Raw genomic sequence first — 12,641 nt, forward strand, 5'->3', positions numbered from 1 at the left:
CTGACACCCCCCTCCCCCAATCAATACCTTGAAATGGTATAACCTGTCAGACTTTTTGTTAGTGCTGTTTCTAGAAGTGGAGTCTTCTGGGGATGAAGTTACTATATCAGCTAATCAGCATAGTCTGACACTAATTAGCTGGTATTAGTAATCATATAAACTAATCAGAAGTCTGACATTGCAATGTTAATGCATGAAAAATTAATTTCCTGGACAGTATAGCTGGGAAAAAAGACACTGGAGACTAACAATGTCCATAGTGAAATCATCATGGTCAAAACTCCATACATTTCCAGCTGAAAGCGGAAAACAAAGGTGACTGCTTCAGGTTAAGTTTCTGTTTTTCAGACCTATCTGAATATGTAATTTTTTTGCAGAGCCAACTCAGTCACTTGGAACCCACACAAGATGATGGGAGTGTTGTTACAATGTTCTGCCATTCTTGTCCGGGAGAAGGTCTGCCTTGTATTTAATAATTAAGCAATTAAAAAAAAAAAAAAAAGTAAATATCAAGCCCTACTTTTTAAGAGGGTAGTGAAAAATTCACTTCATTTCAAAACTTTTGGAGGGAATAATTGTGTGGATTTACATTGTGTTTAGGAAGTTGTTTTATCTTTGCTGTTTGTTTTTTTGGTTTTTTTGTTTGTTTTGTTTGTTTTTTTTTTTTTTCATTTTGTTAAAGCTGTAGACAATATGGGTCAGATCTTTAGCTGTTGAATCTTTGCATATTCTAATAACAACACTAGAGCCATGCTAACATACTTCATCTGAGCATCTGCCTCATTGTTTCTATGATATACTGAACATACACTCTTGGTCTTAGTAATTGGTCACAGTCTAAACTGCTTAAATAAAACCACTTAAGTAAAACCACTTACACAATGGATTAAAAGTTTCTCAGTTCTGTTGAAAAGTAAACATGCTGCTTCTGTTATGACTCCATATATATTTTTAGGGCTTTCTTCTGGAATCTTTGTTGTCATCATTGAAAGCAAGACCAGTGTCTTAATTCTTTCATGCAATATACATTTTCCTTAGATTATAAAAAAATGTCTTATCATCTGTGGATAGGACTAACTCTGTTGTCTGCTAATTTCTGGCACATCAATTGCTACTAGAAAATGTTAGTTGAAAAAGTGGTCCCTGTGCATAGAACTGAGATGAAGATGTGGGTTCCATCCCTAGGTCTGCCATTGCTCTTACAAGTGACCCATTTCTAAACTGAAGACTGCAGCATTTATTTCCTTTATAAAATGCTTTGACATCTATTGAAGGGAAGCACTAGCCATTATTTAGTGGCATGCATGCTTATTATTCTATCACAGGATTTTGGCAAAAATTTTTATTCTCCATATGAGAACCTTGATAGGTGTTTTTGTATTTATCAGATAACACCATTGTCTTCAAGCTTCTTCAAAGAACCACTAATAAAACCTAAAGGAGATGCAAACCATTTTAGAAATGTCACGTGTGACTTCTGTGTAACATACAGGAATTTGCTTCTCTGTGTTTGGCTCAGAGATGTTTAGCAGTAATCCATAGGTTTCTGTTGGTCTGTGGACCGTATTTATTTGTAAGCAAAAAAATGTCTGCTTTAGGTCATTTGTACTTATATTTATCACTAATGTTAAGTGTCATAAAGCTGAACAATATATAAAATTGAACCTTTCAATTACTTTTTTTTCCCTTCATTTTCTGTAGCTATCTGCTGCACTGAGAGACCACAGCTTTATTCTAGTGTTTAATTTAACACACCAAAAATTTGACTCCTAAGAACATAGCCCTACAAAGTGAAGTGGACGAAGTTAATATCAAAACCTAAGAATCCAAATTAATCTGAGAATGTTTTTTCAGGTGTGGGTGTGTGGGTGTGTAAAACCATATGACTACTCAGGGACTTCCAAGAGAACCACCTTAGGTTATGAAATTGTTTTTGTGGCTCAGGTTTACAAAACAAGGTCAGTATTTTATAATTTGACCAAGTAAATAACAATTCTGCATATGTTTGAAATACATTTTTATATATTCATAATGCATACAGTTTCATATGCACATATGCCATGTAAGTCATATAAGTACATGTTTTTCATTACAGGGTATACTTCAAGGCTGCAATCAAATGTGTGCAGGCTATCTCTTCCAGCAAGACAAACAGTATGATGTATCCTATGACACTGGAGATAAGGCAATACAGTGTGGTCGACATGTGGACATTTTCAAATTCTGGTTGATGTGGAAGGCAAAGGTAAATAATAAAACTTCAGCTCAAAAATCAGAAATATATCTATTTAATTTATAAGGGGACAGGTTTTTTTAACATAAATGTTTGTGTAATTACAATCTCTAAGCACACAGGTATCTGAGCATTAAACCAGAAGAGAGACATTTCAATTGTAGAACAATAGTAGCCATCAATAAATTCAGCTGGAAATTAGAATAAAGGTTTAAGTCACCAGATGAGTCCTGCAGTAAAACCAGTGATGACAGGACACCAAAATGGTCTGTGATTCTGTACACTTACATATGTATTTTATGACAGATTACTTGTAGTAGCAGCAGAGTAGACTTGATGACTTACCAGGGTCCTTTAAGCATCATGTTTCAATGCATAGATTTTATAAGCAACTTTGAAAACAAAGCCTTTTTCTTAAGAAGCTTTATCCAAGTGGTGATTTAACAGTTGATTCCCTGGTACTATTGTGGTATGCCTGGATGGCTGAATTTAAGCATGGGTTTACCTACAGGTTTATGCGTTCTCAAGATGACGATCCATGTAGTCAAGAAAACACATGTAATTTGTAGTTCTTTATCTACAGTCATCTTATTACTATTATTCTGGCTTTGTTGATGACAAAATGGGAATTCAGTTGGGTGATCTGTCCACAGTCTAATCTTTTTTATAAAAAACTGAGATTAAATCTAATGGTAAAATGTACAATCATAAAACAGTTTTCACTCTGAGTGAGAGTTAGAAGCAATAATAAATAACCTGTGGTGATAAAAGACGTTTTAATGCAGATTTCCTCAATATTGAAGACTGAGGGAAGAAAGTAACAGAACTTTAGATATACAGTTACTTTTAAACAGATTATAGAGTCGCCATTGTTTATTTTAAGAAGTACTTCAGAAAAAGAAACACAACACTTCAATGCAAAATACTTACAATTACTTTAGTAATCAGCATAGGTTTGATTACCAGGCTACGTACATTTCAGTTCAGGCTCAGTTCTTCCTCCAAAATAAATCATTTTGGTACTGTAATCCAGTAATGTGAAACTGCTTATGACACATTAATATCGGACTATGACTAGCAACTTTGAAGTGTGTTGTTTATGGTCTAATTCCCAAGGGTTTACCACAGACACCATCAAAGCATGGACTGAATGTTCTTCTAAATAGCAGCTGAACACATTTTGTTAAAACTAGCATGCTGATTCTACCTCTGCCATTATATTCACCTGTTAATCTGGCCTCACTAAAGAAGTAGAACACTTCACAATAAAGAAAAAAATACAGCAGAAACCATAATGGATATGGGTCATATTTAAAATTCAGAAGTAGGATATTTGTGGATGTGATTCTTTAAAAATAATATCGATTAAAATTGCTAAATTGATATGTATATCTGGAATCTAAATTTCTCCAGAATTTAGTTACTTTGTATTTGTTTGGTCTTGAGACAGATTCAGATTTTTTGGACCCGAGTTCTCTGAGGTATTGGATAGAACCTGTTTCTATCAGATTGCATGATTATATTACAAAAATATTAAGAAAACAAAATATTAGGAGCTATGGAGATTTTTCCTTCAGCATTAGCCACCATGAGTGATCATATTCTTGTCTTCATAGTAGAAATATACAGCCTCAGTCCAGAAGTATTCTTTTGACTTTACCTTCAGTCATTTTACTCAGTAAAAAGAACTTAGCCCAAATATGTACTTGTCTTTCTTACTTCTTCATTCATGTACAAAGTGTACTTTTAAAAGCCCCCACGACCTTTTTTTTCTTATTTTATTTTTTATCAACATTCATCTACTTTTTCTGGGATTATGATTTCAAAACAAATCACATGTGACAAAAGATCAGTGGGTAGGAAAATGACTTTTAGCAAACTTATTGTAGGCTTTTTTGCTTGCTGACTTTTTAAAATGCAAATTTCTAGCAAACTGTTCAGAGGAAATAAATTACTTCTCATCTCTTACACTTTCAACTGAGTTTCTATTCCATGTTCCTAGTCCTTCAGCAAGAGCTGGAAAGCCAAGACTTAATAATATTTTTGGAAACTGAAAAAAAAAAGAGCTAAAAATAATTATTAAAAATATCAAAAGCCCTATTATTATCATAACAATTCTCTTAAAATGAGACCAAAACCAAATAGTGATCACAGTTAGGCCACATTTAGCCATTTTTGTAGTGCTGATTAACTTTACTTTTAAATTAAGATAAATAATACTGCTAAATGTTTTCTGACTGAAAAGATTTAAGAGGGAAGCCTATCTGAAAAGATGATTGCATCGGAGGAGGAAAAATGACCATATAATTAATACTTGTTTTCTTTTTAAAACAGGGTACAGTAGGATTTGAAAATCAGATCAACAAATGCCTGGAGCTGGCAGAATATCTCTACACTAAAATCAAAAACAGAGAAGAATTTGAGATGGTTTTTGAAGGGGAGGTAAGTTTTCTTTCATTGAAACTGTATGTAGGAGCCAAATCTGTATGGAATTCCAAAAACAGCCTTCAGGCTTCTCACAGTTCTTCAAGCCAGCTATGCAAAACTGCTCTTATTTTCTAAAGAACTACACGACTGTTGGCATCTGGGCAGTTTTTTGGCCAAATGCATGTGGTTCTGTACCACAAGTGTCTGATTTATCTCCTCTCCTGCAGAGGACTTCTCAGTTTAGGGCATTGAAGACTACCTTAACACAATCTACTCACACTGAGATCCCACATTATAATATACATAACTGAGAATCTGCTATTTTTGCTGTATGCTCCGTTGCTAGTGCCCCTGCATAAACTCTTGGTTGATAGAATAACAAATATACTTTGTGTCTCCATTGACTAAGAAACGGAAAATTGGGTTGCCCTTGCTATGATCCTGGAAAGCAGTTCTTCATAAAACTGCATGAAGGTGAACAGCATTTGCACTTCATTAGCACCCTAAAACATTGTAAATGGGACAATATATAGGGAATCTAAGACAGCAGATGCAGACAGCAGTACTGTAATCTATTTATTTGGTTTTAATATGCAGAACTAGGAAAGTCAATACTATATTTTTTCTTCCATGTGTGTGCTAAAATATGCTACAGACTAGCCTTTAATGTGTGATTGATCTGTATTATTTTTTTTATTGATGTATGTGTTTGGTTCTTTTTGCAGCCAGAACATACAAATGTATGTTTTTGGTATATTCCGCCGAGTCTCAGGGGCATGCCAGACTGTGATGAGAGAAGAGAAAAGTTACACAGGGTATGTGGTTTTTGTTAAATGCAAAATATAGTCTACTCTTTCAACCCAAAGTCTTCTGTTTATTAAAAATAATATATCTGTGTGTTGACACATGTTCCAAAGTCTGGGACGTCAGTTCTCCTATTACTTGTTATGACCTTGATACTTGCTCACCTTTGTCTCTTATTTATACTGAGGCTGAAGTCACGTTTGCCCTATAGAACCAGATACAGAACATACTCAGTTATTCTTTGTTCTGTATCACTTCTGTACTCCCAGAAGTGTTATGAATCTTTAAAAAGTAGCTAAGCACAAAGACATCCCAGTCCTGTTGAATAGGCCAGCATGTCAGCAAGAGAAAAGGAAGGGTAATTATTTGAAAATGCTGGGACAGGTAAAGGACATGGAAAACTGTAAGTCCTTCTCAGGTCTTTATTTTGATTTTAAATGTGCTTGGTTAGTCATGCATTAATGCATTTCAGTGAAAATGAATACCCTTTGGAGGACTTTGGGATAAATTTATTTGAAGAAATGATAGAGAAAAGTGAAGGCATTGTAGAGGCACCACCAGGAAAAGTATCGTGTTACTTAGGACTTGAGGGAAGTGAAATACATTAATTTTGTAGTAGCATTTTAGACAGACAGAAGTGGAATGAAATACATTCATGAGACAAAAGAATGGTTTTATAGTTGTTGAATTGCATTTTTTTTTTTTAAATGGTTGGGACAGGAGAAGAATGGGCAGACTTGGGAGGTTTTGTAGAGGATTTTATATCTGCATCACACTGGGGAAAGAGAACAGAAGAGAATAGAAATTCCTGGGTCATACCCAGTGACACGTTAGATAGAGAAATTGCCAGAAAAGAGAGAAATGAGGAAGATAGATAAGACTGGTAAGAAGGATGAAATGTTTGACTTGACTCTGTTAAATGTTAAGAGGACATTATAAAACATCCTACGAAACAGTAGAAGAGCTAGACATCTGACCTTGGCTGGCAGAGAACAGAGCAGGAGAAGGAAGGCCTGGATGGAAAAACTGGGCTCAGTCAATACCAAATATTAAGATTGAAAGCACATTATTCCTTGTAAAATAAAGTGAGGAAGTGAGATTGCAGTAAATGCACAGTACTACAAAACTACTGGAAGGTTTCCATGGCTTATGCTTACAGAAAATACGACATTGATCTTCTTGAAAAATTTCCATTGTTGTTCACTCCCCCTACCCCTACCTGCTCCCCCCGCCCCCCCCAATGACTTTAAGAATACATAATATTCTCATGGAAAACATCCGTTACCCTCAAAAAGGTGGTTCTGGAGTAGTTTTCATAAAAAGACAGAAAACATTTCTTCATGACAAAATCTTCAGCACAAAGAATGGCATGTACATTTAATATATAAAATTAGTGCATAGTGAATACTCTAGGATGCTATTAGTCTATTAATCAAAAAGATGGATATTATTGTTGTCAATTTTCCTTTAAATATCCAATTAAACATATTTAGTTTTTCAAGCTTTTTCAAGTTTTACAGATATTTTTATAAAAACTAGTGCCTTCCTGATCTGTCCATTTATTTTTTCCACATTAAGAAATGTTGTGACATACAAAGAAAGGATAAAATTGTTTAATTACTCTTGTCTCTCGCTCTCTTTTTTTTTTTTTTTTAAATGATGAAGGTGGCACCAAAAATCAAAGCGCTGATGATGGAGTCAGGTACTACCATGGTTGGATATCAGCCTCAGGGCGATAAAGTCAACTTCTTCCGAATGGTCATCTCAAACCCAGCAGCAACTAAGTCTGACATTGACTTCCTCATTGAAGAAATAGAGAGACTGGGGCAGGAGCTGTAGTACAGTGGTTGAATTATTTATTTCTCTAATTCACTGTTTTCCAGCACTGGCTATTTTTTTAACCCAGTTCTGCAGAACATGTTTTAAGGAAATTCTCTTTCTGTAAGTTCCAGTCTCCTAAGACATTGTTAAACAACACAACTATAGGTTACTGAAACATATATGTATTGGTAGATCATATTACTGAGGGAAAATGTATTATCTTGAAGTTGAAGTACTATTGACTCTCACATTGGTCTTGTTTATTGTAGTCAGCGGGAAATTAATAAGTACTAAGATAACAAATTAAGAACTCTGCACTATATATGTACAGTATAAATAAATATATAAATATATATATATACATATATATATATATGAAGTGGTTATAAACTTAGATCTAAGCCACAGCATGTTTTCCACTTTAAGAGAATTAACTTTTCCTTCAACAACTAATGACGTGGATAATGTGCTACAGATTCTTCTGCCAGGTAAAAATAGACATATAGAAACATTTCTAAAACGTAGATTCTTAGGAGCTAAGGAAAATGTATAACAATATTAAATCTTATTGTTGGTGCTTCTCTCATGTACAAAACAGCAATCTCTAACAGCACCTTCGAGTAAAATAGTTGTATTTCCCCTTTAGTGTCACATCAGGGGATAATAGTAGCACAGTCATTGTAACAGGTATATTATTGCTGTATTTTTAGAGGTTAATTTGTGTAGATTGTGTATATTATTGTTAAATGACTTTGTGTAAAAGGATTTAAATGTAATAGTTTTACAGCAAGATAACTGTTGAATTGTAGGTATATGAAATATTTGCTTATTTATATGCAGAGATTTACCATGCTGAAGAGTTGTCTTGTATTTTCTTCCATTTGTAATGTATCCTATTTATATATTATTGAAGTTCTAAATAATGTTTATGGTATTTTAGTGTCTTTGTGAGCCAAAGAAAAAATACAAAAATATTAGTTGACACTTTCATTTAAATTCTAGTGCCCTTAAAATAATAACTTACAGATAATTTTACTGAATATAAGGAATTCTAACATTGTGTCTAAACTGTCAAATGATGAGATCCCTTTAATCGATTAGAATTTTCAGTTTTATTTATTGTAATGTCAGACTGTCTGTTCAGTGTTCTGAATGCTTTCCTAGTGAATATTGGTTGCTAACCAAGGCCCCTGCTTTTGAGTTGTATTTCAGGACTAATCTCTACAACCATTTTAACTAAATTCTGTGGGTGTTTTAACCAGGATCATTCTTTTAGTGAAATGGAATTCATTAAGTGTTTGGAGCTTATGAAATAAATAAAACCAAAAGTAATCTCAAAATCTTTAAATACAGCTGGCTTATCAGAACAGTTTCAACTGGCTAGACTTTTCAAAGTATAGACACCAGAGTCATCTGCAGCTTGTTGAGTTTTAATGATTAGATAATCAGTACCTCCGAGTGGAAAACTCCATACTGGAAGCAGAGTAGTGGAACAAAATGAAGATTCAATAATCCTCTGTCTACTGAGTTACTGTCATGGTGATAAATGGAATATGCTAATTTCAAATATTTAAATACATGATTCTATGTCTATCTTCTATGCAAGTCAGTAATTAATTCATTTTTCTTCCCCCCTCCCCCCCCCCCCAATCAGTAATAAAATTAAATTATTTTAGAAATATTCAGTGAAATGCAGTCATGCTATGCAGTTTTCACAGCCTCTCTGGCCTCCTTCAGTCCTGTGGAAGGACAGCTACAGCCAGGAGAGATTTCCACCCTGCAGGTCCTGCTGGTTGTCTTCTGAGGATGCTGTCCTCACATCTTTGGCTGGGTCAGAGCAGGAAGAAGGAAGAAACTGTCATGGTAAATGCCATATCATATAGCACAGCCCTTCCAGCTTTTCATAGGATTCTTGCTTATCCCTCTTCCATAACCTTCTGTAAAACTTTTTCTTGAAATTATTTGAGTTGAATCTAAAAATTATTATAAATTTATCATTGCCTTTTAGATTTATGAGTATGACTTTCAAAAGATTATCTACATTGTTACTTTTATGCCATGAAACCCCGCAGTAATCTCACCAGTACAGTACTTCTTTCATTAGGCTATTTTCCTTCAGACAGTGTAGTTGTTTTCTTGCCTTCTTGATATTAAACCTCAATCTTCCTTAATTATAACCCTGATATCTTACCATGGCTTCAATGCTTAATATTTCTTTGTGTAAATATCCATGCTGTATGACCTGAGGCATGCAATACAGAAGTAATCAGCATGAATGTTTACTTCAGTACCAACTTCCATAATATTAGATGCCATTCTTTATAGACACCAGTTATGCATCAGAACTAAAGAGTGTCTCATTGAGAGCTGTTTTTACAGTACAGAAAGAAGTTTGTTTTGAAGAGGAAGTACATGTCACATTTCAATTTACAGGCTTCTGCCTGAAATCTGATCTCTATCACAGTTTTACTTTATTCAAAGGGCAGCTACAGAATATTAAAAGATTTCCCTCAGTCCTTGTTTATGGGAAACATTATGAACTAGTATAACCAATATAAAGATGTATAATTGCTGACCTAGCTTCACTAGGGGATTTTACGTCTTCCACACAAGCAGCACCATGGTCCTTGTGATTTCTTCAATCAGTTCTCAGGTGGGAATTTCTGACTTCCTCCACCTCCCTAGTCAAGATATTTCAGCAACAGTATTACTAAAGATCCTAACGTACCCTTAATCCTCTAACCTTAATATTTTAACCTCATGGACCTTATGTCCAGATCATCATCTCAATATTCTAATAATAATATATTGTATTTGAAATGTTGTATGTCTTCAAAGCATATAAACTAGGTAAAGACAATCATCCTCATGTGACTGATCATGAAACTATAGGAAAGACCATCATATGGCTTACTGGGATTCATACATCAAGCCTTGGACAGTCCTGTGATATAGTCAGAAATAGATTTAGATCTCTTCAACACATATACAATGTTTTGCTCACTAAAACTTCTGCTTCTTCATTTAACAAAGTATTTTTTGTTTTGGAGGTCAAAAGCATCAGAAGTTCTACCTATTGCCATTGATGGTTTGCAGCTGAGTGAGGATAACGGAGCTCCTCCTGCCTGTTTCATAAGTGAGACAGTTAACACAGAGGCGTTTTCTCTAAAGGCGGGGTTTAAATTTATCTTCCTACCCTCTGCATTTTATCTTGCCTTTCTGCAGTGTTCTGTCTTGACACAGATGATATCCACAATTAGATTTTTGCAAAGCTTTTAATTTTAGTATTGGACTCTGGAGTGTTTCTCTATTATACGTACCTGCTTCCACAGGCACAGGGCTCATATTAATTTCTGACTTGGTTAGCTGATTTTAACGGAGCAGTTATAGTCATCAGTAAGAAAATTCATCTGTGTTTTCTTCTCAGTAGCTAATTTTCATCTGAGTAATATGTTACAGCTTCTCAGACAAAAGCTTACCTGGAATTTTCCTGCTTTTTAATCCATACACTATTGACTGTGAGAGATCAGGAAGTATGGATATATAGAAGTGTTGACTAATTCAAAGCATTGCAATTGCAGGTGAGTAACTTTGTTTTCCTGAGGTTTAAAATACACTCCAAGGTAGCAATTTTGCCTTTAAAATCACACAGACAATCACTGTAATTTTGTGTGGGTGAATTCAGATCAAATAAACAATAGGCAAGATCTTAGCTGAACATGTAGCTGCAGTGCTTATTAACTGATGTAATTTATTTGGAAAAGACTGACCATTGGATAAAAATCAACAGCAGCTGTTGATTTTGAATGAGAAAAATGCTGATTGCATTATTAAAGGTACCTTTTAGAGAAGATAGATTATACCATTCATGGCAGACAGACGGAACCAGGGGCCTTGGGAATAACCCAGGATTTTAAAATCATCTTTGACTTAGTTCATAATCTGTTTTTTGAATGGTGACAAATACGAAGAGATTTTTTAAACAGAATCTCTGTTTTGTGGTTTAAGAAATGTCAGAGTTGTAAAGAAGATATGCAATGCAGTTTTAATTTTTCAATAAAAGTTGATCTTAAAACTGTCTAATTTGTCTCATATAATTTTTGTGAGCTCTTTTGTTTCCTTAAGAATATGAGACAAAGGTCACACATTAAAAACAGAAAGGCAAATGCTAGGGCTACTATTTAATTTTTATTGTGAATTGAATGTGAGCTCGTACCAGCACAGACTGAGGAAGAACCACAAGCTCTGAACCTTGATCCGTTTGAATAGGGTTGTCAAGACATTAGTACTGTGTAGAAATGCTCAGAAATAGATTCTAAAAATCTTTTTGTGTGGTGTTTTATGTGGTTTCTGAAATCCTCATCCAGCTTATACAGAGGACCCAAGAAAGTAAACAGGAACTTTGGAATGGGTAAAAAGAATAAGATCAAGGCCTTGTGGTAAAAACCTTGCTATTTAATCTGTGGATATATTTATAAAACTAATTTATCGTGATGCAGGTCTTACTCCAAGGAAGACTTGAATACATGCTTAACTTTGCACACTTTGCAATGCCACTGCTTGATCTCAGTGTTTGTTTATTAAGCACATTTAAATCTGCACACAATCAGAACTAGGATATTTTCATGCAATCAAAAATCTATTTGACTGAAAATGTACTTTTCTGTACATTTAAAAAAAAAAAAAAAAAAAGCAAGACAGGACCAGGCCTAAAGGTGTTTTGAATAGTGTGATGTTTCAGCACATCTGTGCTTGTCTGGCAAGAAATGATACAGAGATGGCAAGAGGAGCCCTCATGGTCATACGACAACACACTGTGGAATCAGTACTACAGGATAATGGGTGCCTGATAGCAAAAGCATTTAAAGTCTGCATAGCAGAAAATCAATCTGTGAGTATTCTTATCAGAGTCAGTTAGAACTGGGTTTCTTTGTTCAGCCACTTTTGTATTAAGCATTATAATGCAGTCTTTTACAGTGAAAATGTTTCCTTGCAACACAGATAAATGAGATATTGGCAGCTTTATTTTGTGAGTAAAGTAAATGTGTTTTGTAAGAATAATTTTGTAAAGGTGTATAAGGGAAGCCTAATCTGGCCATCACGGAAGTCGACAGGAGAATTGTTGCTGACTGCATAAATCAATCTTTCCCATTCTTGGAAATGAAACACCATTTCCTAACAAAACAACAGAATGAGACCCTAAGTCTGAAGTAAGAAAAAATACTAAGATCTTATATTCTTTATAAAAAGGCTACGCATAATGCAGTAACATAAACCAAATTAAATGTATTTCATATAGAATCATAAATGTTTTAAAATACACCAGAAACTTAGCATGAAATGTAAAATTTATAAG

The 12,641-nt window shown here is 34.4% G+C and overlaps 1 protein-coding gene across 1 annotated transcript in view; it reads left to right on the forward strand.

The window, feature by feature from the left end:
- The window catches only part of GAD1 (glutamate decarboxylase 1), a 34,634-nt gene extending 23,266 nt beyond the window's left edge, over positions 1-11,368 (forward strand). Inside the window, exons 13-17 of the mRNA XM_074829084.1 lie at positions 378-456; positions 2,096-2,245; positions 4,568-4,675; positions 5,386-5,475; positions 7,130-11,368. Of these exons, the coding sequence (XP_074685185.1) occupies positions 378-456; positions 2,096-2,245; positions 4,568-4,675; positions 5,386-5,475; positions 7,130-7,303 (601 nt within the window). The 3' untranslated portion in view covers positions 7,304-11,368. The remainder of the gene's footprint in view (positions 1-377; positions 457-2,095; positions 2,246-4,567; positions 4,676-5,385; positions 5,476-7,129) is intronic.
- Positions 11,369-12,641: the final 1,273 nt, after the last annotated feature.

This window comes from Strix aluco, chromosome 6, assembly GCF_031877795.1.
Source record: "Strix aluco isolate bStrAlu1 chromosome 6, bStrAlu1.hap1, whole genome shotgun sequence".
NCBI classification, from domain to species: Eukaryota; Metazoa; Chordata; class Aves; order Strigiformes; family Strigidae; genus Strix; species Strix aluco.